The following is a 26594-nucleotide window of genomic DNA, read 5'->3' on the forward strand; positions in this document are numbered from 1 at the left end:
GAGATTATGCCGTCACGGTTCATTTTTGCCAATATAGTTGGCAATATAGTCAACATTCATATTTGCCAATATAATTTGCTGGACTAATCTTTTGTACTCACGTGTCATGAGTGCTGTGGGGTAACAGATGTACGTCTGACGAACTGCACGTGGTTCATGTCATTTCTGACAGGTTCAGTGCCATAGTTACACTGGATACTGCTGGTGTGTCACTCCCAACGGTCGCCCTATCAGTGGTACTGCTGTGGCCCACAAAACTCCCCGGTGCCCAGGTAAGACTTGGTTGGTTGGCCAGGTTATGACATCATCTCACAAAATGTAGGGTTTTCTGTGGCATCTGATTAGACGTAAGGAAGAAAATTTTCACTGGAAGAATGGTTCAGCCCAGAAACAGGTGCTGGTGGAAGCTGTGGGCTCCCCATCCTTGGGGATTTGGAAAACTCAACTGGACTATGCTCTGAGAAAGTTGGTCTAGCTTTTAAGCTAGCCCTGTGTGAGTTCTGAGGTCACTGTCACCCTAAATCTTCCTGATCCATCTACTATGATCCATCTACTTTATTTATACTACAGTCTAGCCATTGAAAGGGTTTTCTGCAGTGGTTTATTTGTATGATATATATATCATATACACATATATATGTATGGTGTCACTATATGAAACCATGCAACTGACTTGCTAAGGTAGTCCTTTCTTTATGTTGAAACTCTTCTTGCACGTAAACTTATTGTAAAAAGTTTCAGAGGGCTTTCCCTTTTTCAATATTTTAAGTGTTTGGAGTATAGAAAAAAACTCCACCCTCCAAAAATTATGGAGTGTGAATGTCCTGATTCGTAACGTAGCCCAACAAAAGAACTCCCGCAACAAATCCACGAATGGCCAGACCTAGAGGAGAAGCAAAAATGAAATAAAGCATTAAGAACAAAAAGGAATCATTGTGTAAATTAATTGGCAAACCAAGCTCATTGCTATGTGTACTGCCCTTTGTCTTTCATCAGGGCAATTCAGAGGTTCACTGTTTTTTAAGGAATTAGCTTTTGACCCTATTTCATTGACGTTGATAATAAATATAAATCCCCAGTGTTTGAACAGTTACCAGAATTGCTGTTCGCCATCCTTGAGGCTGACAGAATTGCACAGAAATACTTGAGCTTATGTATTGCGTTTTGGTTCGTGCTGCAGCACCATTTTTTCTGTCAGGGAGTGGAAGAAATAGCTTTTAAAAGCTAACCTTGTAACAGAAGTGAAGCTGAAGAGAAGTGGATTAGAGCCCTTGAGAGAATTCATCTGGTCTGATCTACTGCAATTGTTCAAGCACAATGTTGATGTTTTTAATAAATAGATGGAGAAAGGAAGAGAGCACTGAGAAAGTTTCCACAAAGATTATAAAAAGTTAATTCCACTTTTAAGGACTATCTTGCTTAAATGATTTGCAGATTCTTCCATGCATCTTGCCTGTAGGTGAACTTTAGCCAGAAAGTACTTTTCAGACTAATCCTTTTGATCTGGTCTGTGGAGCTGCACTCAATTGTGAAAAATAACATAAAATGTTCAGAAGCCTTAAAGTAAAGAAAAATGTGCATTCGTTTTAATGTGATTATTGTTTATGTGTAGGTCACATCTTCAGAATGCACATGGTTGGGATAGCATTTATGTGCTTCAGGGTATTCTTGAACAGAGGTGCTTTTGCATGTCGAGAGCCAGGGCTTCCTTGAAAGCATGCCTTCATTGCTTTCTCTGCAATATCACTTTTTTAGCTTCCTCCCTTTCACTGACATCAGTGGAAAAGGGGTTTTTGCTGGTGCTGAAAGTTCAACAAGGAGTTGTTTGGCAGATGTATCACAACATATGGCATTACATTTGGCTCAAGTTGTTGCTGAGCTAGTTACCGTGCTTTTGCTTTTTCTATTTGTGTTCAGTATTATCAAGGAGAAGCTGCAGTGTATTTCCAGGTTACTTAATAGATTAATACCAGAATTACTCTATCGCTACGGGAACCAAACCTTAGTTCCTCTCAAAGGTATATTCATGTGCCTAGCAGATAAACTGCCAGACCGCTTCAGCTCAGTTTTGGAGGGGTGGGAAGGGAAATTAGTTTTACAGAAATGCTAAGGAGAAGGTGAGAGTAGCACTCGATTTTAGTTTAGTAGCTCAGAGATAAATAGATGGCTCCAGGGCCCAGGTGAGTATGCAGAGTCTGATTTTCCTCCATGGAAGATTGTGGGTAATTTTCCAGTTGTTATAAGACCCTTTGAGATTATCTCTGCACATTTCCTCCCCGGATTGCAGCAGCGATCTCATGTTTTACTGCTCACCACTTCTCCTTCGTCCCTCAAGAAAAGAAATCCAGCGACAGCAGAGTTTGGAAACAGAGTTGAAGTGCTAAGGGGTTTTTCAGCAGTAGTGGCTGAGGGGTTGGTTTTAAGAGGTCTGGAGAAACTCATTCAGCAGAGAAAGGCAGCTACAGGTCTTCTCAGGAAGTTAGGCGGTATAATAAGGCAAAGCTTTGCTCTTCTATTGCAGAATGAAAGCCTGAAGCACAACTGCACCCCTCTCCCACTTCCCTGTATATGTTCAAAATTGCCGTCTGTTTAGGATAACAGAGGGGGTTTTTGCCCCAGGACTGTTGATGTTCTCCAGATTACCATTGATTCCATCGATTGATTCTCTTTTCTAATTTTCCCGTAGCACCACTATGCACAGGAATTAGTGCGTGTACTGAAGTATTAACTAGTATTTCAGGGATGCCATTTCTTACAGCGCCATTGCCCCTGGTCAGTCTAATACGCTGTGTCCTTGCCAGCCTCGCTGCAGGCATTGCCCTGCTAGTTTTTGATATTGCAGGCAGATCTTCTGTAGCGTCCTGACATCAGCATGCTTATGTATTTTCACTTGCTCCTGTGTATCCTGCAGGCACGAAGCTGTAGCTATTTCAAAGACATTTATGCAAAATTCTCAGTTGGCACGTGCCAGACATTTTTATCCCAGGATTGCTTTTGCCACCTTTTCCCTTGAGAGCAGAACGTGCACAGACAATCGAGGTGGCAGGCAGAGTTAGTTGTGAACATGCATCTGTGAGGATTTTCTCATAGGAAATGTGATACTGTGGAACGTGTGAAAATGTCTCTTTCTAATGAAAATGTTTAGTGTTTCTTTTAAATTCTGGGTTAACCTTTCAGTACCTTCAGATAAGGTTCGAATACATGACTAATCAACTGTGCTGTTCCTAAATTATGGGATAATTTCTTGCCTTTCATTTTCTCCCAGTAGAACCACCTTTGACTTTGCTGAATATCCAGAAATAGGAAAGAAGAGCATGGCAGCCTGGAAGAACTTGGATTTTAATAGAGGAAATATGGAACAGAATTTAGGATGGGCAGTTAGGAGTTGGGTTTCTCAATTCCATTCCCTACCTGTGCTTCACATTTACTTCACATTATCACAACATTAGATAGGTCAAATCCACCTTTAAGTTTATCTAACTGTAGATATTGGTTACCCGCGTAACATGATGCTTCCTAAAGGTATCTCAGGTCCTGGGACAGAAGTGTGTCACATATATATTTTTTTTTATGTATCTGCAATAGCTGTAGAAGCAATCTTGTGCTCGTTGTGTTGTTCTGGTTGCTCTTATTGAAGCTGTCTTATTTGCTAGAGACACAAGGTGTGGGAGGATGAAGGTTATAAGCAGCAGTAAAAAACGCAGGACTCTCCGACCAATGTATGTAAAACCTTCACTTCAATTACTCCATCTTTACCTGAAAGAGGCTCTTCTTCCACCCTTTCCAGTTATTCCCACCCCAACACTTGGCACTGCTAAAACACACACGATAAATCTCAGAACGCCGTTCCACTCCATGGAAATAATCTCCATGTTGCACGGGCAATGGTGAGAAGGAGAGTAAATCAAACACATTCCCATGACAGCATTAAAAAGAAACCTTCTTAAAAATGATGAATGTCCCCCAATACTTTCCCTAAAGAACACCAGACATAAGAAAGACATTTTTACAACTCCCCATCTCTGTTACCAGCACTGCAGGGAACTGCAGAAATTCCGCAGGCGTGGAGTCCTGGGAAATGGGGCAGAAATTGAGAAGCAGGTGTTAAATTATCATTGAAAATACAGCATTCACCTATTGTAGGGGGTCTAGGTCACGTTAACTCTCCTGGGCTTCTGCCAGTGAGATTGCAGCATGTAATCTGCATTTGCGTGCAGATGCTTTATTATTCCGTGAAGTAGCTTTGCTACTTTACAGTTAAGGTGCCATGATCAATTTTTAAGGCCAAAACACAAGTGCTTTTAAAAATTCAGAACTCCTCCTGTCTGTATAGTATTATCATCAGATAATATGAAAACTAATATATTTGGGAAGGCAATGAACTTTTCTAGTGTACATTAGACTGCTTTTGTTAGCTGGGAAAAATATCCATCCTTGAATTATCTAGTGCTTCTGTCCCAGTACATAGTACTTGCCCTACAAGTACAGTGTCAGGCACACACACGTGTGATGTATAGAAGAGCATGGGAATTTTTCTGTCCTGTTTCTTGACACCTTCATTCAGTGACGACATATCACATATTCTTTAGCAGGAGATCAGAAATCATTATCTGAACTAGATAGTAGCAGACTTTCACCTCTTTTAAAGCCCAGTCACATATGATCAGAACTATAGAAACAGGATATGCTCAAATCACAGACCACAAAACTCACCTCAAATTCCCTGGAAGATTTATTGTGCCTCAGATGTTAGACTGAAGCTGGGCAGATTTGTGGGTCTTGCAATAAAGGAAGGCATAAATATTTCTGCGGTTTTTTAAGCCATCAGAATCATAAATATATAGATGGCTACGGAAATGTGCAAGCCAGAATGGTACTGTTCTTTTTACAACAATGCTGCTGAATCTAATATCCCTCCTTGCCCTCTCCCCTTCCATAAATACATTTCTGTGGTGATTTGGTTGTTTACAGTGCACTGAAAACCTGGAAGCTGATTGTATTGGCTAACTTTTAGATGAGCTGTAAGTTGCTATTTCGGTTTCTTGCCTAGCTGAAAACGTGAGCGTTCACTGTGAGTATTGAAGATACAATTTCCTAGAAACTTGCAAATGCAACTTCTTGTCGCTGTTTAAGCTGGAAGTACTTCTACCTCAAATATATTCAGAAGATGGTAGAAAAAACTGATGTAAGCTCAATAACCCCTCCTCACCTCCAACTTGGAGACAGCAAGAAAAGTTTCTGCTGCATAAAGTGAAAATATCAGGTGAAACTATGTGAAGGGCGCAGATTTCCCTTTGTAGGAAATTCTGTGAATGTTTTAGTTAGCTTCCTACGACTATTAGAAAATTAACGTAAGCCTGGTGAACATAGTTTTCCTAGAATTCACCTAATTTCATAGTGAAATTAGATTCACTATGCTTAGGTTAGCCTTTGTAAATGCTACTCTCTTCCTCCACCCATCAATTTTCCATCAAAATTTAGGGTAAAAAAAAAGCATTAAAAAATAATTCATTTCTCCTTGACCATACATGAATATCATAGAGTCATTATTTCTCACCATTTCACATAAAGATGGAATAATCTGAAGGCATCTTGGTGTTAATGAAATCTGGAAAGGTTTTTCTGCTTTTGGTTTAAGATGTGGAATATTACATATTCACCAATGTGTTAAATTACTTGGGTATAAACTGAATTTTAAGTTCAGTTTATAATAGTCATTCTGAACATATGTAGGGAGACAACACTGGTGTCAAACTGAGGCCTTAATGCTCTTTTTAGTGCGAAGCAGCTATCAGTGGCAGGTCATCACACCCATTCCCCACGCTGAGACCTCATTTCTGCTCAAATCGGTATAAAACGCTTTAGTGTGGATGCGAGTCAGACCTAAAATCCCTGCATTTGCAAGAGAAGGATAATTATACTCCTGTGCATGGAAATTAAACGGAGGAATTACAGAGTTAATTGTAACTGGATGAAGTTTGAGGAAAGATTGGGTCACTGGCATGTAGTGCAATCAGAAAAACCTGTGATTTTGCGAGCAGTACTTCCTAAAAGTGGAACATCTTATTTGAGTTCAAGCTGAGCCTCTTATCAAATTCAAGCCAAGCACCAGAAAGCCCAGGTCTTCTGGCTTCAGCTAGCATAAACGCAAGGATCTGCCTTCTCTTCGAGGGAACGCCACAGATGAGTGCCGCAGCCTGTTTATCACAAGCTATCCCAGACACCCTTGGAGGTAACGCCTACAATGATAACGCCTGAATTCCCGTCTGAATTAATACCGATGCATCATTAAGTATTTTGAATTTCTGGTGATTCAAACATGAGACAATAAAAATCCCGAACCATCAAAAAAAGGGAAGCAAGTCTAAACTAGAATATTTTTAATATGGATGTCTAAAAGCTGTATTAAAAGCTGAATCCTTGAGCAGGTAATACCACCGTGGCTGCATTGGCATGTATCTTTTATGGAGGCTTTAAAATCAGCGTGCCAGGTTTGTGATGTTAGCTGTCTCCCCTCTGGCAGACTCCTGTGCCTAGACTTCATGCTGAAGTAACCATCAGTTCAGCACGGTAAACAAGGCCTGTGATTTAGTGGGTTCCCTTATTTAAATTGTCCTTGTAGAACAGATTTATTGTGCTGCAAAGTTTGGGGGTGTTTATTTGTTTCTTTTAAACCCAGCGAATTTAGTTATTCCGGAAGGAAATCGATCAAGAAAGTTAAGGCAACCCAATTATTTCACACATTTCTGAGCATCTGTCAGATATGTGGTTTGTTTTTTCATTAGAACAGGTGTATGTAAGGTGATGTGGGAAGAATTGATAGACGTGCTTTGCAATTTTTCATCGCTCCATGTGGCTTTCCAGAGAGAAGAATACACTTTAAAAGGTGTTTTGAAACGCAGCAGAGATGGATATGTCAGTAAGAAGTGACTAGGAGTTAGAATCATACAAATGGTTGTAATAATGAGATATAAGCAAGAAATAAGGAACTGTTTCTTATTGTAAAAATGAGAAATAAGCAAGAAATAAGGAAGTATTTCTATTTTAAACCCTAAGGACAACTACCTCCTGTAAAAACGACTATGAAAACCAGTAGGTTATCCATTTCTTGATGACTTGAAATCCAGACTGGATGCTGGGTAGGCTTGGAGTCCAGGCTGGTAGACTAAGCTGTTAAAACCCATTTGCTGCAAACTTCTCAACTCCTTTCCCACCACTGCTGCCCCCTTTCCTAAGGGCGGCAGCTCTGAGGACATCTACTGCGACCAGCTCCGGCTCCAACTCGGGATGAGGCACTGTCCCTGCCTCCCCCAGCACGCACGGTTTCCCACGCCAGCGTAGGGTTTCTGGAAGGTCTCGTATGAGGTGTTTAAAGCAGAAAGGCTCAAGTTTTTAACCTGAGCCAGGCTGAAGAAGCCCCACGCAGCAGCTGAGATGCACGGGCAGGACTCTGTCTGTAGGAAGGGTGCAGCCCCGCACAAGGAACGGCGAGGAGGTGGTGCCGGGGCAGCGCATCTTCCTGCAGGACCTGTCCTTGCTGGGTCGGAGGGGAAGGGAGACGCTGGCTCTGCGGCATGCGAGCGCCTTCTCGCACTCGTGTCCGTGCGGCGTTTGATGATATCACTAACGTGATATCTGGTTCTGCGGCGGCCAAGAAGCAGCGTCTGACAGCGAACCGAGGGTACACAAACGCAGAAGTCAGGCAAAGCTAAAACCCTTGCTTTGCAAGGGAATAATCCGCTGATGTTTATTGCTGTAGTAAACAAAAATGAATCATTAAAGCTGAACTGTGGTACTTGGAAAACGTATTGAAAGGGAAAATAATATTGTTTTTGTTATATCCTTTTTCCAATTGCAGGTTCAGTGAGTGAGAAGCTGCCACAACGAGAAGGTGCCGGAAAAACAGGTAAATATCTCAACTGGCCTTTAAATGGAAGCTCGAATAGCTGTGGGATACATGACTGTGATTTTTCCATAGGTTTAAGTTATCAGTATGTATTCACCGTGTATTATATATGCATACATAATATGTATCCATGCATACATCCTATTCCTTCTATGTCTGCATTGTAGAAATTTAGGAAATTTGAGAGTGTAAATGTATCTCTGTGTGTGCATGTATTTGTCTATATATGCACAGACATTATATTTTTCTAGTTACAGCCCTACAGGCTTCGCTGTTCTGTGTTGTTTGGAAAATAACTTTCCTTCCCATAGCTATACTCTGAAATACTTTCCCATACCGTTTGCTTGCCCTGGAGGACAGATTATTCTGTCTGTCTGATAAGGACAGCACTCTGCAGTCCCCACATCTCAGGAACTGGAGTCCTCGCTTTATTTCCACAGCAATCAGTGCTTGAGTCATCTTGGACCCAGCACTTTGCTCTATATTGTGATTAATTCATCTGGTGGTTTACATTCATGGCCAGATGATTGTTGTTGTTAGAGATAGATGATGGTGTGTATCCTGTTGGCAGGACAAAATCTGATGTGACTCCAGCATAGCTGGTACGTCTAAATGAGGGAGATGTCTATGCTTTAAACAAAATTAAAGCTTATACTCTCCAAACACTGGAAAGAATTTGAAATTCAGCTGAAAACAACATACTGAATATTGCCATCAGTTACAGTGGCGTAAATGAATTTTAAAGTCGCTCATATTCATGCTAATGTTAATGTTTGGTCCACTCTAAATATAACTGAAATATTTTTTTACAGGAAGTTTTGCAGCATTGTAGTATACCCAGCATTTAAATAAACTGTTGTGCTCTTAGGTTAAGAAAATCAGTACTTCTTTAAAGGTTAATAATTACAAAGTACTGGAAAATTGTTCCTTCATGTATTTCCAGACAAACTGTGGGTTCCGCTAACCTTAAGTTACCCATCTGCTTTAGGCCTGGATTTACATTTTCAGCTCGGAACTGACTGAACTATCCCATATATAAAACTTGTCTGGAATCCTTTATTTTTGTTTGTGACACTGCGGCTGAGCTGCCGAGCCCTGAATGAAAGATCATAGGACAAGGAGCTTAAGTGCACACAGTTTATCAAGTCTCCCTTCGCGTCACATATATTGATGTCTAAAGTGACACGGTCGCATTTTACTCACGCGCTGTTTTTATTCTCCAGCACAAGCCTACAGCACGAAGGGCCGCTGACCCGGTTCCCAGGTGGTCCCTGGCTCTTCTCAGATGCTACTAAATTCCTCTCCCCACCCTTCTTCCAGCCAGTCACCGCTGTGTGCTTTAAATAAAGTTGTCAGAGACATCACGACCTATTTAGAGACCATCACAGAGTAGCAACCAGGATCGGCTGAGCTAAAGAGCTGTGCTTTGGCATCAGAGGCAGTGTAGTAAAAATATTTTGTAGCTCAGCTTGAAAGGGGACAGCAGTAGTTTTCAAAATAAGCCCAAACCTCCCTGCTCCTCTTTCCTCTGCGTGTTCCTGTGGAGTAACGAGGGGTGCCTGGACGGGGGCACCTGCCCGTACCGTAACCCAGCCAGCTCGGGCAGGCTCACCACGTTCTCGCTGCTGCAGGGGACGTGCTCCAGACCTTCAAGCGTGGTCTTGAGGACGCTACTCAAGAGGCAGCGTAGCCTTAGCCTGAGACAGTCTCTTCTGCCAAGATGTCCCACACAGGCTGCCAGGGGAAGATGACCTGGTGGGCCATATCCGTTGCATTTCTGCAGCTCGCTTTCTCCGGGTTTTCTAATACTGAAAGGAAATTTCCGGCTGCGGACTTGGGAGGTCGAGAGCTCTGCCTGCAAATTTGCACATTAAATCAAACAGGAATAAAGCTTAAAAGATAATTCCTAATGTATTTTCCCCGGTCCCCCAGTTCCCTCCTCTATCCAGGGGAAATATTCAGACTACCTGAAAAGCGCGGGTGTCGGAGACGGGATCACATCCCTTTCTTTCTGATTCTTAGCTGACTGCAGGACTATGTTCTTGATGACTGAACTCTGATAGAAAACAGAATGGTTTCTCTCTAAATGTACGCACATTGCGCTGGTATGCATGCAGCAGCCAGGGAGGCTCATGAAGTTAACCTGTAAGCTATCTCATGAACATGAATATGAACTCCTCTACAGCTGTGACTCTCTGCTGAACGTTGCTCTGAACAACAAAATGCCATGACTCTTCAGTTTTAACACAAAAGGTTTTTATGGAAACATGATGTGCCTGGCAGAGTGCACACAGAAAATTAATGTGGGGGTCTTAAGGGTGGTTCAGGAGCTGTTGTAGCTCCTGCAGTTCTGGAGTTAATACCTTTTAGATTATACAGATATCCTGTACCAAATGTTTGGTTCATTGACGACCAAAAGCAAACCTTTTTCCTTCTTTTGGGTGAGGATGGGACACACGGCCTGAAGCCAGTTTTGTGACTTGACCATTAAAGACCTGTTTTGTTTTTAAAAACAAAAATAAAACTGATAAACTGTTTTAAATGCTGCTTGAACGAAGTGGAAGAGACTGATTTTAATTGGACTGATAATTGCTAAACTTGCAGCACTGTATCTGAATTTCAGGTAATAAGATAAAATGCGTCAAAACCTCAAATTGTGTACCAAAAGATGATTAGAAAAATGTCATTTAAACGCAAAGCCAAGCTTCTGGCTGGGTTCTTGGTAATATTTACCTACTGTAAGCTACCCCCTGAAATTCTGTATCACATACTGATTGGTGTTCTAAAATTGTGTCTTGATTCCCATACACTAGCATGTCTGATGGCCTCTCTGACATTAATCAATAGTCTTATTCCACCACCCAGAGGACACCGCAAAAATGCCAGCAAAACTAGTGAGAAGCGACAGTCTGTTACGCATCGGAGCAAAGTACCCTGTCATTGCGTGGACATGACGAATGAGCATTCTTAGAAGTCTCCTTGTGCTTTGGTTAAAACATTTTGCAGCCAAAATAAGTTTCTATTGCTGCTGCTTTGGTTTTGTAAAAAGCATGGAGATTAGTGTTCCACGGCTGCAGATTCGGCTTTACCTGCTCTCAGTATTTACTTGGTGTCTGTATTTGCCGTGAACTAGGTTCCAGAGGGGAAGGTCAGGGTGCCTCCAAACCCTCTGCACGGTTTGCATTAAGACAATACGGATTTACAAAGAACACCTGTGATGGTGACAATAAAATTGAACAGGAGGAGGCTGTTCTGAATTGCACTAACAGGCAGAAACGGGAACTGGTAGTGTGTTGGCCTTAAAGCTGCTGCTCAGTTACCTTCTGTTATAGCTTCTATGAAAAATACCAGGAAAACAATCTGGAAACTACGTTGGTCTGACACCCAGTTATGAAACTGCAATAAAAGCTAATAAAACTCTTGCATGGAAGATGCTGTTTATTGCGGATACGTTGGTCTTGGAGCTAACTCCATGCTACAGGAAAATGCAATGCCTGGAAAATATGGTCTAGCAAGGCCTGCTAAGTCATATTTACCCAGTATCTGAAGTCATTTTAAATAACAAAAATATAATAAGATAAGGATAGACCTTTGGGTACTGCTCTTTCTCACAGAATGCCAACTTAAATAATTTTTCGTATCGACTTTTTCTTTTCCAGCGCTACTTCCACCGTTCTACTGAACCTAAAATTACCCACATCCTCTTACCATTTCTGTAAATTTTCCCCCCTTTTCTTGCAGTAATGGTTGGCAGTGGATGGCTGGAGATGGCGGCCCAGAGGCTGAGAGTTACGCAAACAATATTCCATTTCTTTAATCTGTGAATCTTGCTTGTAGATTCAGCCTGACTGTTAAATAGATCCTGCGGTGCCAAAAGAAACTTCTCTTTCATTTTAAGGTGTCAACACGTCTGCGGCCACTCGTTCACCTCAGACTGCTTTTGCTTTCACAGGTCTTACCCCTTTTATACATTTATGTACTCACCTCTGCTGATTTGATCAGTTATAATCTATAGTTATCAACTTGCAGCATTAAAAATGAAGATTTACTGTCCAGGGTGACCTGATCACTTCATGCCTCATCAAAGACCCTGCAATCATTTCATTAGCCATAACCTCAAAAGCCGTCCATTTATGCCTGTAGATGTGGTATATCTATGCTGTGTAGCACCTATAAATAGTATTTAAATCATTTTTTGTTTACCGGCCGGGGCTATGTGCAAATCATTAGTATCAATCACGTATGTACACTTATTTAGCTTACTCTCATAATTGTAGTCTCCTTGCAAATCTTTTCCATTCTGAATTCAGATGATGCCTCAGCTCCCGCGCTGGAGACTCAGCCTCAAGGTGATGAAGAAGGTGAGCATCAACAGGAGTTTAACAGTGCCGTATTGAACTATGCAATGTCCAAAGCTACCTTAGAGTTAGGGCAACTGCTGGAGCAATTGCAAGGAATTGAAAGGATCTGTACCTTTTTGCAGAGAAAGAGAACAAACAGAGTCTTCACTTACAAGCAACGAATTTCGGGTGATAGTTCTGAGGTGCCGCTGTAGCCAGCAGCAATCAGCTGAGCTGGCGCTAGCTCAGCTGGAGTCTGATATTAGCAATTTTAATTGGCACTACTCAGGGCAGAGTCAGGTTTTAAGCTTGAGCCAGGGTGCAGATTAAAACTGTATGGCCAAATAAAGAAGTTAAAGAGTAAATTCTGTCCTCAGCATATTGCCTGGGGACGTTAAGGTTGGTGTTTTGCCAGGCTTATTTGCCTCTGGTGAAGGTCAGTGCTCTGTAGATGGAAAGCTCAAGGTCTACGTGCAACGATAGCCCGATATTGTGTCTGCCTTACCACCCACTGCAAATCTCACAGAATCCGCTCTGAAGTTATTACATACTTTGGGTCCACACTGGGAGGTTTTTATTCCAATTAAAGATCATTTTAGCCTGCAAGTATTTATTTCAACCTTTTGTATGAACGGGATAAGGAAGGAACTATTCATGGCTTTGCATGAATAAAGATTTTAACTGTCCTAATAGAAACCAGTGTGCCCTTTACTTTTGTAGACCCATGTATCGTTAAAGCTAGTCACTTACTACTCAGCTGCTAGGAACTTTTTAAAAAATTGTAACTTTTACAGACTTTCTTCTGTTGTTTTTTCCCTAGATATAGCTTCTCGCTATCCTACGTTATGGACTGAGCAAGTAAAGAGTAGACAAAACAAAACCAATAAAAGCTCAGGTAAGAACTTGCCTAGTCCTCACTTTGCAAAGCTCCTGTGAAGACATGCATTAAGTGTTATTAAAACTGAAACCATTTAAGTGAAAGCCATTTTAATGACCGTTATGCTTCCACTCTCATCATACGGTAGCGACTTAATGATTTGCGCTGTGGTGATTTTGTAGGCTCATGCGTCGTATGTTCCTTTTACGCGGAAATATTTCTGGCCAGGCTTTGCTAGGTGTAAAGTGACATTACTCCACTGAAGTCTCTGGCTTACATCTGTTTGTAACTGTCAAGGGATCTGACATTTATTCTTTGCATCCTCTTTAATTCTCTGCCTCTCTGTTAGCTGCTTGTATTTTCTTTTTCTTTGGGTGGGTGATGTGTAGCAAGAAGGTACTTGGAAAATGACCGTGTGGGTTGCGTGCGTTTGGTGGTACATCTTAGGAGGCAAACCTAAAAAGGAGCAAACAGAAACTAGCTGTCAGTTAACAGGGAATTGGAAAGGCAGTGTTACCTGCGTTTTTCTACATCACTCGTGCTATATACAGACCGATCGCTAGTTTAGTGTGAGTTAATTATGTTGCCTTTTTTAAAATTGTTGAATTTTGCCCTTACTTTTTTTCCCCAAGCTTCAGAATTGAGCTTTGTAAACCTGGACTAGGAATGCCAGGCAAACGTCCTAAAACCAAAGCCTCTAAAATATTCAGATACTTTCAGTGCTTTGACGGACTATACGTTTTGGTGCCTTCCTCGCAGTTCCTTCCTTTCAGTAGAATAACTTGAGAAAATGTCCTTGAGTTTCCTTGTTTCTTTTTCTCTGGAAAAATGTTTAATTTGAAAGGAAACAGTAATGGTACAGGCTATGGCTCAGTAAGTCACCCCAAAACAAACTTCAGATCCAGTGGAAACTGAGGTTGTGCTTTACATGAAGTGCTGTGCTTCAGTATTTTACTGAATGAGGCCCAACAAGATTTAAAAAGACGAGAAATCATGATAAGAAAAAAGACATATCCATACAAAGAGGTTTTCAGAATCTTTTATATAAGCCATTTTTAACACCGAAGCAGTAATTATCAATACTTTTTCCTCTCCTTGATGCTCCAGTAGGCACTTAAGAAGAAGACCTTAAACAGAGCGCGGACAAGTTTGAAGCAAACACTTCCCAGGGTGGAAATTTATTCTGTCATTTGTTTAGTCAGTATTAGCAAGAACAGAATTCCTTTGGGATTTCTGCTGTGTAAAATAGGCGTATAGGAACATGTGACTATTAGGAGCGTTTATTTAATTCTTACAGTGCTAGGGACTAGATCTAAAACAAGAATTCCTGAGTTTGCAATGCAGCTGCTGGAAGCCTAATCTTCAACACACCCAAAAGAATTAGAAAACCACCAAATAAAAGGCGCATTTATTACTGGGAACTTGTAACCTCCCGTCCATCTAAAAACATATTTGCAAATAAGAGAAACCAGAAGCGTGGTCTACCTGTCTTGCGGTTGCTCGCCCGTGGTGCATTAGCGTGAAAAGCATGATTGCGTTGGATTTGCTACCGACAGGACTTCCTCACTAGCAGAAATAAGTCAGCAGACACTGCGTAGCCAGCTTCGCTTGAATTTGTAGGCACACCTGATGCGCCAGAAGGGACCGCTGCGCGCTCTGCTGTAACTTCTCTTGTATCTGTAATACGGCATCGTCAAGATGAATCGAGGTGCTAAAACCAGTGTCTTCACCAGTTGAGTTAGGCGGCATCTCTCTTCCAGACTCCGAAAATATAACGTGTGTCAGTGACCGTGTATTTATAAGTTGTTTTGACGGCTGAGCCTCACTGATACTCAGTAAACAGGCCTTTTAAGGTCTTGAAAAAATTAGGTTAGTTTTTCCCCTTGTTACCTCGCAGAGTGGTGCCAAGGCTTTTGGGAACATCCACAGAGGACGAACTCTGGGCTGCTCTGTGTACAGAATAGGGAGGGCCTCGGGACCGAATCCACTGCGCTGTAAACTAGCCACCTTTGGATGGCCAGGCTTCAGTATGAGGGATAAATACAGATGTCATCTTTACTCAGTTTGCTTAGCAAACTCTGATTCAGACTTGGTCATACAAACACCAGAAAGCTTATTGAAATGCATTTGTCTGAGTAAAATGAGGAGAATTTATGTCTGCGTATGAACTGTGTTTATAAAACAAAAGATGAAACCAAATTTATTGATAAATAAACTGGTATTGATACATTTTCCTTTGTTGTTCTACAGCAACCCAAGTGCCTTCAAAGAAATTCTTCAGGTACAAATAACAGTACGACCTAGGCCTGCCTTTAGGAAATAGCTAAAGAAAAATAATCGTGGTAAAAATTTCAGGCAAACTCCAAATACCCTGCTCGGAAGCTGACCGTTCTAGTCTGTATTGCTTTTGTCTTTTCTAGTCTTCACCTGAATATATGTCCTAATATGTCACGGTCATCAAGAAACTTGTTTTGACCTGAGAAATCAACCTCCTTAGGGTAATGCTTTTGGGAATTAAGGCTCACAAGTGAATACATTAAATTTATTGTACTCATCATGAAGTGGTTTGCTTTTGCTACTCTGCAAACAACCTGCCAGTTACAATTAGTCAACAAAATCAGCATAAACTTTTAGGTTTTGGAAGGTAGAAAATAACGGCTCGGGAAATTCTAGTTTATATTATTTATCCAGTGCTTTCATTCGATGAAATCAGCCTAAACTAATTTAAGAGTAATGGCATTTGGGAGACTTACAGATGCAGGACATGAAATTACTGGATTACATATCCGTGCTCTAGAATGACTTCTAGTGCATATTCATTTCGTTGGTTCAGAGAAATAGGCCTTCGCTGCTCCCTAAAGGCATTTGTAGGGTGTTATTTGGCCTATTAGCTTATGATGACAAAATGTGACTGCTGGCAAAAAACCCATCAACATCGGGTCATGTAGCAATAGCTCTGTTTAGAGTGGCTTTGGGTATAAACATCTCCATTTTAGCTCTTTTTGTATGTTGAAGATGATTTTCAAAATCGTTTAAAAGACTTTTTCTTTCCAGAATTAGAAAAAAAAAGTATGCATCTGGTTGCTAAAGTAGCATTTGCTGAGTTTGCCTAGGTGCCTTTGCAGGTATTTTGCAAATTTTTTGTTTCTCCCGGATTTCTTTATACCCCCACACTCCTCTTTTCTTCCTCCATCTCACAGAAAACATTGCGGGTTTGCCACATCAGATTGACAAAAGTAAGAATTATAGCAACAGCCATCAAAAACAAGCAGAAATGCATTGAAAAGACCAACCGTGGGACTGTTTGCGCTCTGTTAAGACGTCAAAAGGGACAGCCCACACGCTGTGTGTGAGCTGTCTGTCTGTGACCTCGGTGTCACACTCCTGCCGCGGTCTGCGGAGATGCAGCCGGTGCGGTCGACGGCGCCCAGAGAGCGCTGACTAGTTTGGGTCTTTACCCTGCACGAAGGTATCCGTGCTTTGGATGAACTCCATCCTACCCCAGCATCAGCTGAAAACCCAGGTAGTATTCTTTCCGGGCTTTTCTGTTTTGTTAAGCGGACAGCGGGTTTTTTGCCCTGAAGGAACGGGTTGTTTTGGACTCTGTCCCCAGCAGTTGCCAGTTACTGTAGCCTCAGGGCAAGGCGCGACCTCGCTGCGGGTGGAGGACGCTGCTGGCGGTGCCCATCGTTGCCCACCGCCTGACAGGGAGAACGCACGTCCCCGAGGAGAGCTCAGGGTGGCCTGTAGGTCGCTCGGGTTGGCCGTGCTACGCCTGCTCTGCCAGCACCTTGTACCCCTGTGGGAGTCTTTGGAACCAAATGTGACATCTTTCAGAGGGTGTTTGCCCTTTCCTGAGTTCGAGTATAGGCAAAGGAAGGGCAGTTTGACCCTTCTCACAGTGGCCAGTGAAGCTTAGGATTCGTTTTGTTAGCTTGAATTTAAGAGCCAAAGTTTTCTAATAGTTTGTTGTGGGAGTACGTCCACGAAAAATAAATAGGGTGAGTTTAACTGATAATATAGTTAATGTTAAAAAAAATATCTTAAAGTACCGAGCAATATCGAAGTAGATTCTGTAGACCACAGAAATGAGAATAAATAATAATCATTATAAAATCTCATTAATTTAACAAACGCAGGATGCAAAAAGTCATCCATAATCTGGAATATACTTACATATGTGCTGAAGGTCTCTAGAGATTCTGGTGATAATATAAGTGAAGTTAGAAGAGCCAGGGTTAAATAACGCATCATTGGCTAGGGCAGTACGGTTTCACGTCTTTACTATTCAGTTTTATACTCTTATTATTAATACTTTTATATCCCATTTCCTTAAAGATTGAATAGTATGGCATTATTAGCCACAGTATTATATTATATATTATATATTATATATTATATATTATGTTATATGTTATATACTTATATTAGGATTTATATGTTCATTGATCAGTTGTGCAGTTTATTTAATGAACATTGTAAAGTGATTGAAAAACTGGTGTTTGTTTTGTTGATTATCTGATATGGGCGGCAAATTAGAAGGCAGGAAGAAATGGTTGCATTTCTTTGTACTTCAGTGAACTTGACCTTGATTCATGTGTTAAATTTTAAACATATGAAATGAGTGGGTAGAAATTCGGGGCCCCTGGCAGTCAGTGGCAGAACTCGCAGACAGCGGTTGAACAACCATTCATGCTCCGACTACCCGCTGCGAGTTCACCCAGTAGTTCACACTTCGTCTGGGTCAGGCACAGGCACGCGGTGCAGTGCCTGCGCCAGCTTCGTGCTTTCTGCCAGCCTTATGCTTATGTGCTTTCAGCAGGTGCTGGAGGACAGGCCATACGTGATCCAGTATAACAGAGGGTCAGCTCAGCAGAAACCCCGTTCTCGCATAAAGCCTGCTGAGGCAGGGTCAGGCTGTCAAATCTTAACACCTCTATGCAAGGAGCAGTGGGTCATGTGACTAAGACATTTTTTCATCCAGAACAAAGAATCCTAAATCAGAATTCATTGTCTCCTCCAACTATGGCTTTAGTGACTTCAAGAGTGCCCAGATTTAAGCCACCGTACCTGGATACTCTGGTAATGTAGAATGGTCTTCAATTTCATTTTTGGCTTTGGCTATGCACACATGAAAGGAACACATAGCTTTTTATTGAACTTTCTGATACAACATCGTAATGTTTTCACAGAATCAGAGAATCCCAGACTGGCGGGGGTTGGGAGGCACCTCTGGAGCTCACCCCGTCCCACCCCTGCTGGAGCAGGCACCCCCAGAGCAGGGGCACAGGGCCGCGTCCAGGCGGGGGGTGAATGTCTCCAGGGAAGGGACCCCACAGCCTCTCTGGGCAGCCTGTGCCCCTGCTCTGGCACCCGCACAGGGAAGGGGTTTGTCCTCATGTTCAGGGGGAGCTTCCCGTGTTCCAGCTTGTGCCCGTGGCCCCTTGGCCTGGCGTTGGGCACCGCTGAAAAGAGCCCGGCCCCATCCCCCTGACACCCACCCTTCAGATATTTATATGCATTGATGAGACCCCCCTCAGCCTTCTCTTCTCCAGGCTGAACAGACCCAGGTCTCTCAGCCTTTCCTCCCAAGGGAGATGCTCCAGCCCCTGATCCCCTTGGCAGCTCTGTGCTGGCCTTGCTCCAGCAGCTCCCTGCCCTTCTTGACCTGGGGGGCCCAAAAATGCTGCCATTTATTGCTGCCATTTTACCACAGACCATCAGTTTCAAGGCTTTAAAAATCTGTTACAAGAGTTCATCTGTTAGCCCCAGAAGGCTTGTTCTGACAGGAGTTTCATTCTCAAAATGCCATCTGGGAGAACAATGATGTGCACGTACAGTAATGTATTATAGACTGGCTGCAGATGCAAATGGAAACAGTTAGTATAACAGCTACTGCGAATACATTTTTAATAGACAAAAATAGCGAATTTAAAGTGATAATGTAACTAGCAATTATGTGTCAGTGTCTGTACCAAATAGTCGCTGGCATTTATTTGTCCGTGTAGTCTGAATCTGTTGGCAGAGTCTGGCAGCGAGACTGTAATGTGACAGAGTGCCATTCTGAGATCTGAATGCAGTTTTTATTGCCTTGCCATCTGAGTGATTTAAAGCATTTGTACATAGGAGTTTTTTCTCAAATGGCAGCTGTGTTGGTTGTCAGTGAGGTTTGTGTTGTGCTAGAGTGCTTTGTTCTGTTTCTCAGAGGTGGTGGCTCCAGTGGGATCCCTGTGCACTGATCATTCCCTGAAAGCCACCTTCTTACAAAGGACCGAGATGAACCTTGTTCATACTCCAGTGTTCGTGTTCATTCCAAACTGATCCTGGCTAATGTCCTCCTGCTATGCCTATCCTGGCAGAACTCAGCCCTGAAGTTAAAAAAGCCTGCATGAAAAAAAAAAAAGTAGCATTTCCTTTCAGTGGAAATAAATGTAAGAGTGTGTGCCAATGTGCCCAATCACATCAATTCTAACAGCCATTCCTCTCAAAACAAGTAACTTACAGACGGGAAAATGAGTAACAGCTCAGTGACTTTGTATTTATTCTCATTAATTGTTGCATTTTCCAGATGTTGCTTTTAATATTGACTGAAGATAAATTATGTGTGGTTGAAGATGTGCGAGCTAGCAAGAAAAAGCTAAGATCCAGTTGCTCGTTCCCAGTTACAAATTTATTCCAAATTAGTAGTTTTCTAGAGCTATTTTGAATTAGGCTTATTTTGCAATGTGAAGATTTGAGATATGAAACCGGTTATAACAGGAGGAGATCAAAATGGATAGCATAACAAACTGGGAAAAGAAGGTGGAAAAGGGGGAAGAAAGTGCTTTAAAGGCTTGTGGCCTCCAGTTTTCAGCAGGGATTCCTAGTAGGTCATGTGCTGGCCTGCAGGACCAGTCCTCCATTCTCAAATTTGCTGTATTCAGCATTAAAGGAGGGGCAGATGAGGACTTTAAAATACGCACTTACGTCCAAAGAGTCTTACTCACTCTGAATGCATTGCGCCTATATTGGACCCTCAGAAATTGAGTTTAAATGAGTATAAAAAGTAGATTTGCATAGGAAAATAGCCTGAGTAGGAGTGGTTCATTAATTTCAAACCACTGAATTACACAGGAAAAACAGTGGGGTTTTTTCCCCGTTATTACCTCATTTCAGCCTCAAAGACAGTGTTTCCTTCCAACAACTGGTGAGGTACCAGCCGCACCTGAAGATGGGATTTGCATTCCCAAACTTGTGTTGTAAATACAGCCATTAGCTGTAGCGGGAGAAGCCAAGAGCATGCGAATACGTTGCTGAAATATAGGCATCTTGTGCCTTCCTATGGCCTGGGGTACCTGCTACCTGCATGGGCTAGGAGATACAGCAGCCTACTGGTAACCTGTGGTGTTCTGGCGTGTAGGTTTAGGAGTCCACAGTGCCTGAAATGGCATTGAACTGAGCCCTAAGAGCCTCAACTCAAGCCATGAAAGGAAAGTAGGAGGCAGAGCTACAGATTTGAAATAACTCTTTACACATATAAATTGGCTGTTAAGCCTGCCCATGGATTCTGCCTGTGGGAGCTCAGTCCATTACAAACGGGCAGTCAGTCTCTGCCGAATTTTGGACAAGTTCAAATCCAGATATTATTAATGGGAACTTCATAGCTCGGGCTCATCTGCAGGTCAGTTCCCTACACAAGAAAAGGCCCTGGCATTTTTTCATGACATCTACAGCTGAAGTCTGAATGTTTTGCGACGGGCACAGAGCTGGCTTTTGGGCCTTGTAAAATTTGTGGGTGCTGGAAGACATCAGCGGGTAGAATATTTGTTGTCTGGCCTGTTATCTCAGCAAGTTGCGCATGGAAGATAAAAAGAAATGCATTGTGAGGAAGTTAAGTAAGAAAACCTGACACAGAGGAGGACTGGAAGCTTTCAGGCCAACAGTCTTATGGCCTCCTCAGACTCTTTGGAATGGCTCTGGTTGCTAACTCACTAAATTTTGCCTTTAAAGTTCCTGAACGAACTCAGTTCTTTGGAGTGAACTGTAATTTGTGATTTGTATTTTACTGTAAAAACAGCATTGTTAAGACACTGTTGGGGAGGAGATGTGTGAGGCACTGTCACGTCTTGTTATATCCCCTACTGTTTTATTTTTAAATATTTTGAAGAGTAGGAGATAGTTCTCTTTTCTTCTCTTCCATTTTTTTTGTTATTTTTCTGTCAAGAAACAGAATAGCTTCAGAGCAGTATTCTTTCAAAATGCTGGTTTCAAGCTACTCCCTGGCAGCTGAGAGACTGGTGGCTTTGAAACTATGGATTGTTCACACCATTAGGGTCAATCAGTAAGTGACTGACTTGGTTCCTGATGGAGAACTTTGTCTTACCTTTCAGTAACAATTTTTAATGATATACTAATCTTGATTTATCTGTTACACGAGAGAACACGCTCCTCACCTGTGAAGAAAAAGTGCTCTTTGTATGGTTTGGTCCTCTTGCCTTGCCTTGCCTTGCCTTGCCTTGCCTTGCCTTGCCTTGCCTTGCCTGTCCTAAATTGGTAAAGGAAAATTACAGTTTTCTTTCAGTTCTTTCAGCCTCTTCCAAGAGATAAAACTTTCCAGACCTCCCCACAGTGCTTGTATATTACAATACATTCTTAATTTGCAGGCTGCTGGATCATGCTTATTATAGTACTGTACTATCTTTAATAATCCTTTCCACAAGCGTTTTCATTTATCTTCATTTTAATTTTACATATTAGTTCAAAACCTTTATAAAGATCAAGCACTGACATTTCCAGTTTTTAACTCCCACTACAGCAGAATGTCCTCCCATCCTAAACCGTTAAGAAAAAACAGAGTTCTGTTTTACATCCAGTTGATGCTCTTTATGCTCAGGATGTTCCAGGGTTTTACTGGACCCCCACTGTGGGGGAAAAAAGAAAAGGGAAAAAGAAAAACCAGAAAAGATCTGGTTTATGCAATGTTGCTAATTTCTATTTTACTGCATGTGTTAAAATTTGATGCCAAAAGATAGTAATCTTTCCTGACCATTTTTAATTACATCACGTTACTTTCTGCAGCAAGGAAATTACAAGTCCTGCTTGAAGTTCTCCTTTAATTTTTAGACATGCACTCCCCCACCTACCCGTGGCTTTCCACGGTTTACCAGCCATCAGATTGCATAATCATAAAAGCATCAATAAGCTTCATAAATCCTGAGATGGATGTCAGACTAACAGTCTATATTTTAATGACAGATGCAAAAAAAAAAAAATAATCACATAAATCCTATTAGTGCACAGAAACATAATGGACTAGATCATATCTAAAGACATAATCTTTCTGGGCAATAGGTAAATCTTCCAGTCAAGGCAGTCGGGATCTGGCTAGGGCTATACTATGGTTGCTGGGTGGTATATAGAAGATAGGTCTTCCAAATTTTGCAGGCAATTAGAAGCCTAACAGGGTTGACAGTAAGAGCTGCCAGGCCTTCCATCATTATCCCACCGAGCTGATCGTTAGGAGAAAATGTCCATGTTCCACGCAGAGATGCCTCCCCTTCCCTGCCCACCCCCAGCCAACAACCCTAAAAGCAATGAACGTAGATGGTAACCTTTGTATATCTTTGTCAATACAGTAAAAGCAAATTTTTTCTTGATTCTGATGCACTTTCCGGGGCAAGAGGCCCATGTCAAGTGCGAGCATATAGAATTAAGCATCTAAATTTGCAAACTGGCATCTAGACAATGGTCCTGGATTTTATTTCTGAAATATTAAGAATCCAGTACTACTTTTGAGTTCAAACCAGTAAAAAAATATATATTACAAAATGCTCTGAGACGCATATTTTCAAAACTTCACTAAATTGGTGGTTATGCTCTTAAACAAGAAGAAATCCCGTTTGGAATATAGATGGTGAAGAAAGTTATTCCATCACTCCAAGGACTCCACCAAACTCCCTCCTACATTCTGCAAGGTTAAGAACTCCTTATGTCTCAGCTGTGAGCTGATAACAGCTCTTGAAAATGCTAACATTAAGAAAACCAAAATTTTAAGTTTCATTCTTAATTTTAATCACAGTCATGCCACTTAATCTTCTGGCAAGATGATTCTGGTTTTATAAGACAGACCGGACTGTTCTGAGGAAAGCAATTTTCTCTTTCTTCCATGAGGATGGGTCAAATGACCAACTGTCCACCTTTCCAATAACTAAGAAGGGTTTTTAAAAGAGCCAAAAACAGTTATGGCAAAATATTCCCTAGTTAATATCTTATGTGAACTGTGGAATTCTACCCCTTGATTTGGCCATGTTTTGCACAAAAAAACTCCTGAAATGGAAATACGGACCCCGTTAATGGAAATACGGACCAGGAAAGGACGCTGTAGCCATGTAACATGAATCAGCCATGGTGGCTGGAGGCAAAGTTTTACCTCAGTTTCCTGACATGTACATTTCTGGCAGTCTGAATTAATTTCTAGATGTTCCCTGGTAGATCAGGTTATTGGCAGTCACAGTGGTTTAAATTTGGAGGGGGTTTTAATGGGATGATTTATCACATATGACTTCCAACTTTCTTATTTGCCAAACCATGTTTCTCTGAACAAACTCCCTGAGAAGATTGACAGCTCATGTTACAGTTCATGCGTTGCTTAATTATTTTCCAATAAATTCTTGGCTTTTTCCTTTTTCATTGCCATGTGATGCAGGAACTTTTTGAGGCTTCATCAATAATGTTAGCGTTTTCCATTTGGTACAAAAGCAAGAGAAATTAAACTCCCACGGGGACTTCTGGGGGAGGAGTGGAATTCACTCCAAAACCTGTGCGGTGACCACGTGTCTGCAATGCGGCTATTGCATCAGTCCAAGCCTTTACTGCAGCATCTGCTTTCGGGGACTGTGACGGTCCTAGGTTAACGCTGTCGTTCATGGATCCTTTCCCCTAGCCTGCCCTTAATGCAATACACTGGCTTTTCTGTTTGGGACCGGTGTCAGGTCTCCTTTCCATGAAAAGCCACACCAGGGGGTCATAATTGGCACAAGGGAACTTCTCTGAGTCAAATTACATTGCTCAAGTATGTAAAACCACTTTGAGATCTGTTCAGCTGCAGGACGCTGTATATACCCCAAGTATTGTTTCATTTACTGGCTTGCTTTCCTCTTCACTCCACCCTGTCCATCATGCTCTGTCCTCTCTCACAGCAGACTGTTCCAGATAAATGCTAGACCCTGTGTTTTCCCTGCACTCTGCACTGCCTAGAAATAACTTGAACTATTGCTGCCATAATGCACTAGATTTCTGTGTTACTGGAGAAGAAGCAGTGGTTGAAGAGACAGACCACTGTTTTTCATTAAGCTGTTTTTAATACCTGTTTTAGTTTAAGAACGGCAGGCCAAGTATCTGCATTCAACCACAAATAAAACTCTGTTTAAATAAGATTAAGGCTGTAAATTAAATTTCAGATCTTAAATTCTCTTGGTGCATTACAAAACACAAGAGAAAAGAGAGGGCAAAGCTTAATGTAGCAAAGTGGTTGAAAATGCAGCCTCCACTGGAAAAAAATGACTTCTTAGGTCTAGCTTTTTGTGAAAAGATATGCATTTTAGCTAAAAAAATTGTATTTTCAGGATGAAAATTCAAGCAACAAAAGGAGCCATCAAAGAGCTGAATAGTTTTGGCTCAAAACTCAAAACCTTGATTGGCCATTGTATGCCTTGTGGGACCTCTAATTGTGAAACTTCAGTAGTTCCCTCTTTTTCAGGGCCCAGGGTGCGTAGGCTGACTGTACATGCAGGACATGATGGGCTCTTCACTTTAAAAACTCAGAGATACCTCACAAAACTTGTAAGCATCTTGGATTTTGTGGTTCTCTGGGAAGGTCAACACAAACAAACAACTTGTTGTGTGTCTTTGTTTTTGTTTTTGGTGGGTTTTTTTTTTTCCCTCTCATTAAAAATCCCATTTTTTGTGAAAAGCAAATATTTTGAATGAAATCATCTTTTCATTTAAAGACCTGGTTTTCCACCAAAGACAGTTACAATGAAATTTTTCAACCAATCCTATTACAGTCATAATAAGCTATGAAAAAATGTCTATTATTGCCACTTAAACAGTGGATTACCTTGTGCCATTTTTTTCCAGTGAGATCTTAATGTTATTTAAACTTACCACTTTTATTGTCCTTCAGTGAATAAAGACAACTTATCAAAAGGAAAGGACTTTTATTGTCCTCTGTTTGGATGCCTGCTTAGATGCAGCTTTTGTTGGACCAGAACGCACTATAAAAACATGAAGCCCTCAAATGTGGGTGACCCGTAATGCCCTTGAATTGTTTTCCAGTGCACCCAGTTCGATCGGGGCAACAGACTGGTTGGTGTTTGGTCTGGGAGCAGAGGAGTATAAAGTCAGACGAACACCTCTTGTGCCTCCAGCAGCTGAGAGACAGTTTTGGCATGAAAGTAGGCAATAGTTTGAGGTTGCAAGATGTGTCCGGGTTCAAACCATCGGAAGGGCTGTCTGCAATGCTCCCTCTCAGGCATTCGGCCCAATTCTCAGGCCTGGATGGAGGCAAACTCCCGTCAATGTAAGGGCTGACAAGGGCTGATCCCTTCTGATTGTGTTTACTTATCGTTTAATGAATTCATCCACAGACTCTGTTGCAATGGAGACCCTTAACAGAGGCAGGGGGGTGATTATTTGCAGAGGTTTATGACCATCACACTCTGTCACGGTGCACTTCACCCTCCTTTCACAACAGCACTGTGCCCAGTTATTCTGGCTGGAAAGGAGGTAGGGACCCTTCCCCTTGGTTTACTCGCCTAATTGGTTTGGGGAGCAGAAATGTATGTAACTTCTGATCTTGGATGTTTCCTCTTGGACTTTCACAGAACTCCCACCGTGTAGCTAAAGCCGTAACCTCAGCAGCCCTTACTGCCTGAAGGTAATGAGAGTCATCGTTCTCAGTGCTCTCCTGTTCGGCTCAATAAAGGCTACATCCTGCCTAGCTTAAGAGACTTAGTCCACTCAGTCAGTCTAACTTAGTCACTAACTATAGTGACTAACATAGTCACTAAAACACTAACTGTACTGTTCTTGAAGTTTCTAATCAGGTTTAAAAAGCAATTTAAGATCATTTTTAGGACATGATTTTTAGTTCCTTTGAGTTGATACAGCAGAGAAGCAGCAAAGCCAAAAATATCAGTATAAATGTCAGTGGTTTGAAAGGTCACTTCTCCCCCTTTCCCTACCAACATCCCAAGTACGAAACAGTGACTTCTAATGTAGTCACACATCCTGTAGTTCATCCCTTTAACTAAACAGTCCAATATAATAATAGCAAATGACTGTAGGAGGAGATGGTTTAGTTTCAGCAGGCATGAAGCCTCATTGTACTCAGAGCAGTGTAAATAGGAGTGACTCCACTGCTGTTAGAAGGGTGATGCCACAGGAAGCCTTATGAGGAGAGAAGAGATTCAGGCCTGGAGGGGTTTTTTTT

At 41.8% G+C, this 26594-nt stretch overlaps 1 protein-coding gene across 7 annotated transcripts in view; it reads left to right on the forward strand.

Moving 5' to 3' along the window:
- The window catches only part of SMOC2 (SPARC related modular calcium binding 2), a 150306-nt gene that overhangs the window by 61785 nt on the left and 61927 nt on the right, over nt 1–26594 (forward strand). For 4 of the 7 annotated variants that reach the window (XM_064445620.1, XM_064445622.1, XM_064445619.1 and 1 more), the window contains exons 4-7: nt 173–272; nt 7859–7906; nt 12184–12267; nt 13067–13141. In XM_064445620.1, coding sequence (XP_064301690.1) covers nt 173–272; nt 7859–7906; nt 12184–12267; nt 13067–13141 — 307 coding nt within the window. The remainder of the gene's footprint in view (nt 1–172; nt 273–7858; nt 7907–12183; nt 12268–13066; nt 13142–26594) is intronic. The other 3 variants (XM_064445623.1, XM_064445625.1, XM_064445626.1) reach the window with 1 other exon arrangement.

The sequence above is a fragment of the Phalacrocorax carbo genome, chromosome 3 (genome assembly GCF_963921805.1).
Source record: "Phalacrocorax carbo chromosome 3, bPhaCar2.1, whole genome shotgun sequence".
Lineage (NCBI taxonomy): Eukaryota > Metazoa > Chordata > Aves > Suliformes > Phalacrocoracidae > Phalacrocorax > Phalacrocorax carbo.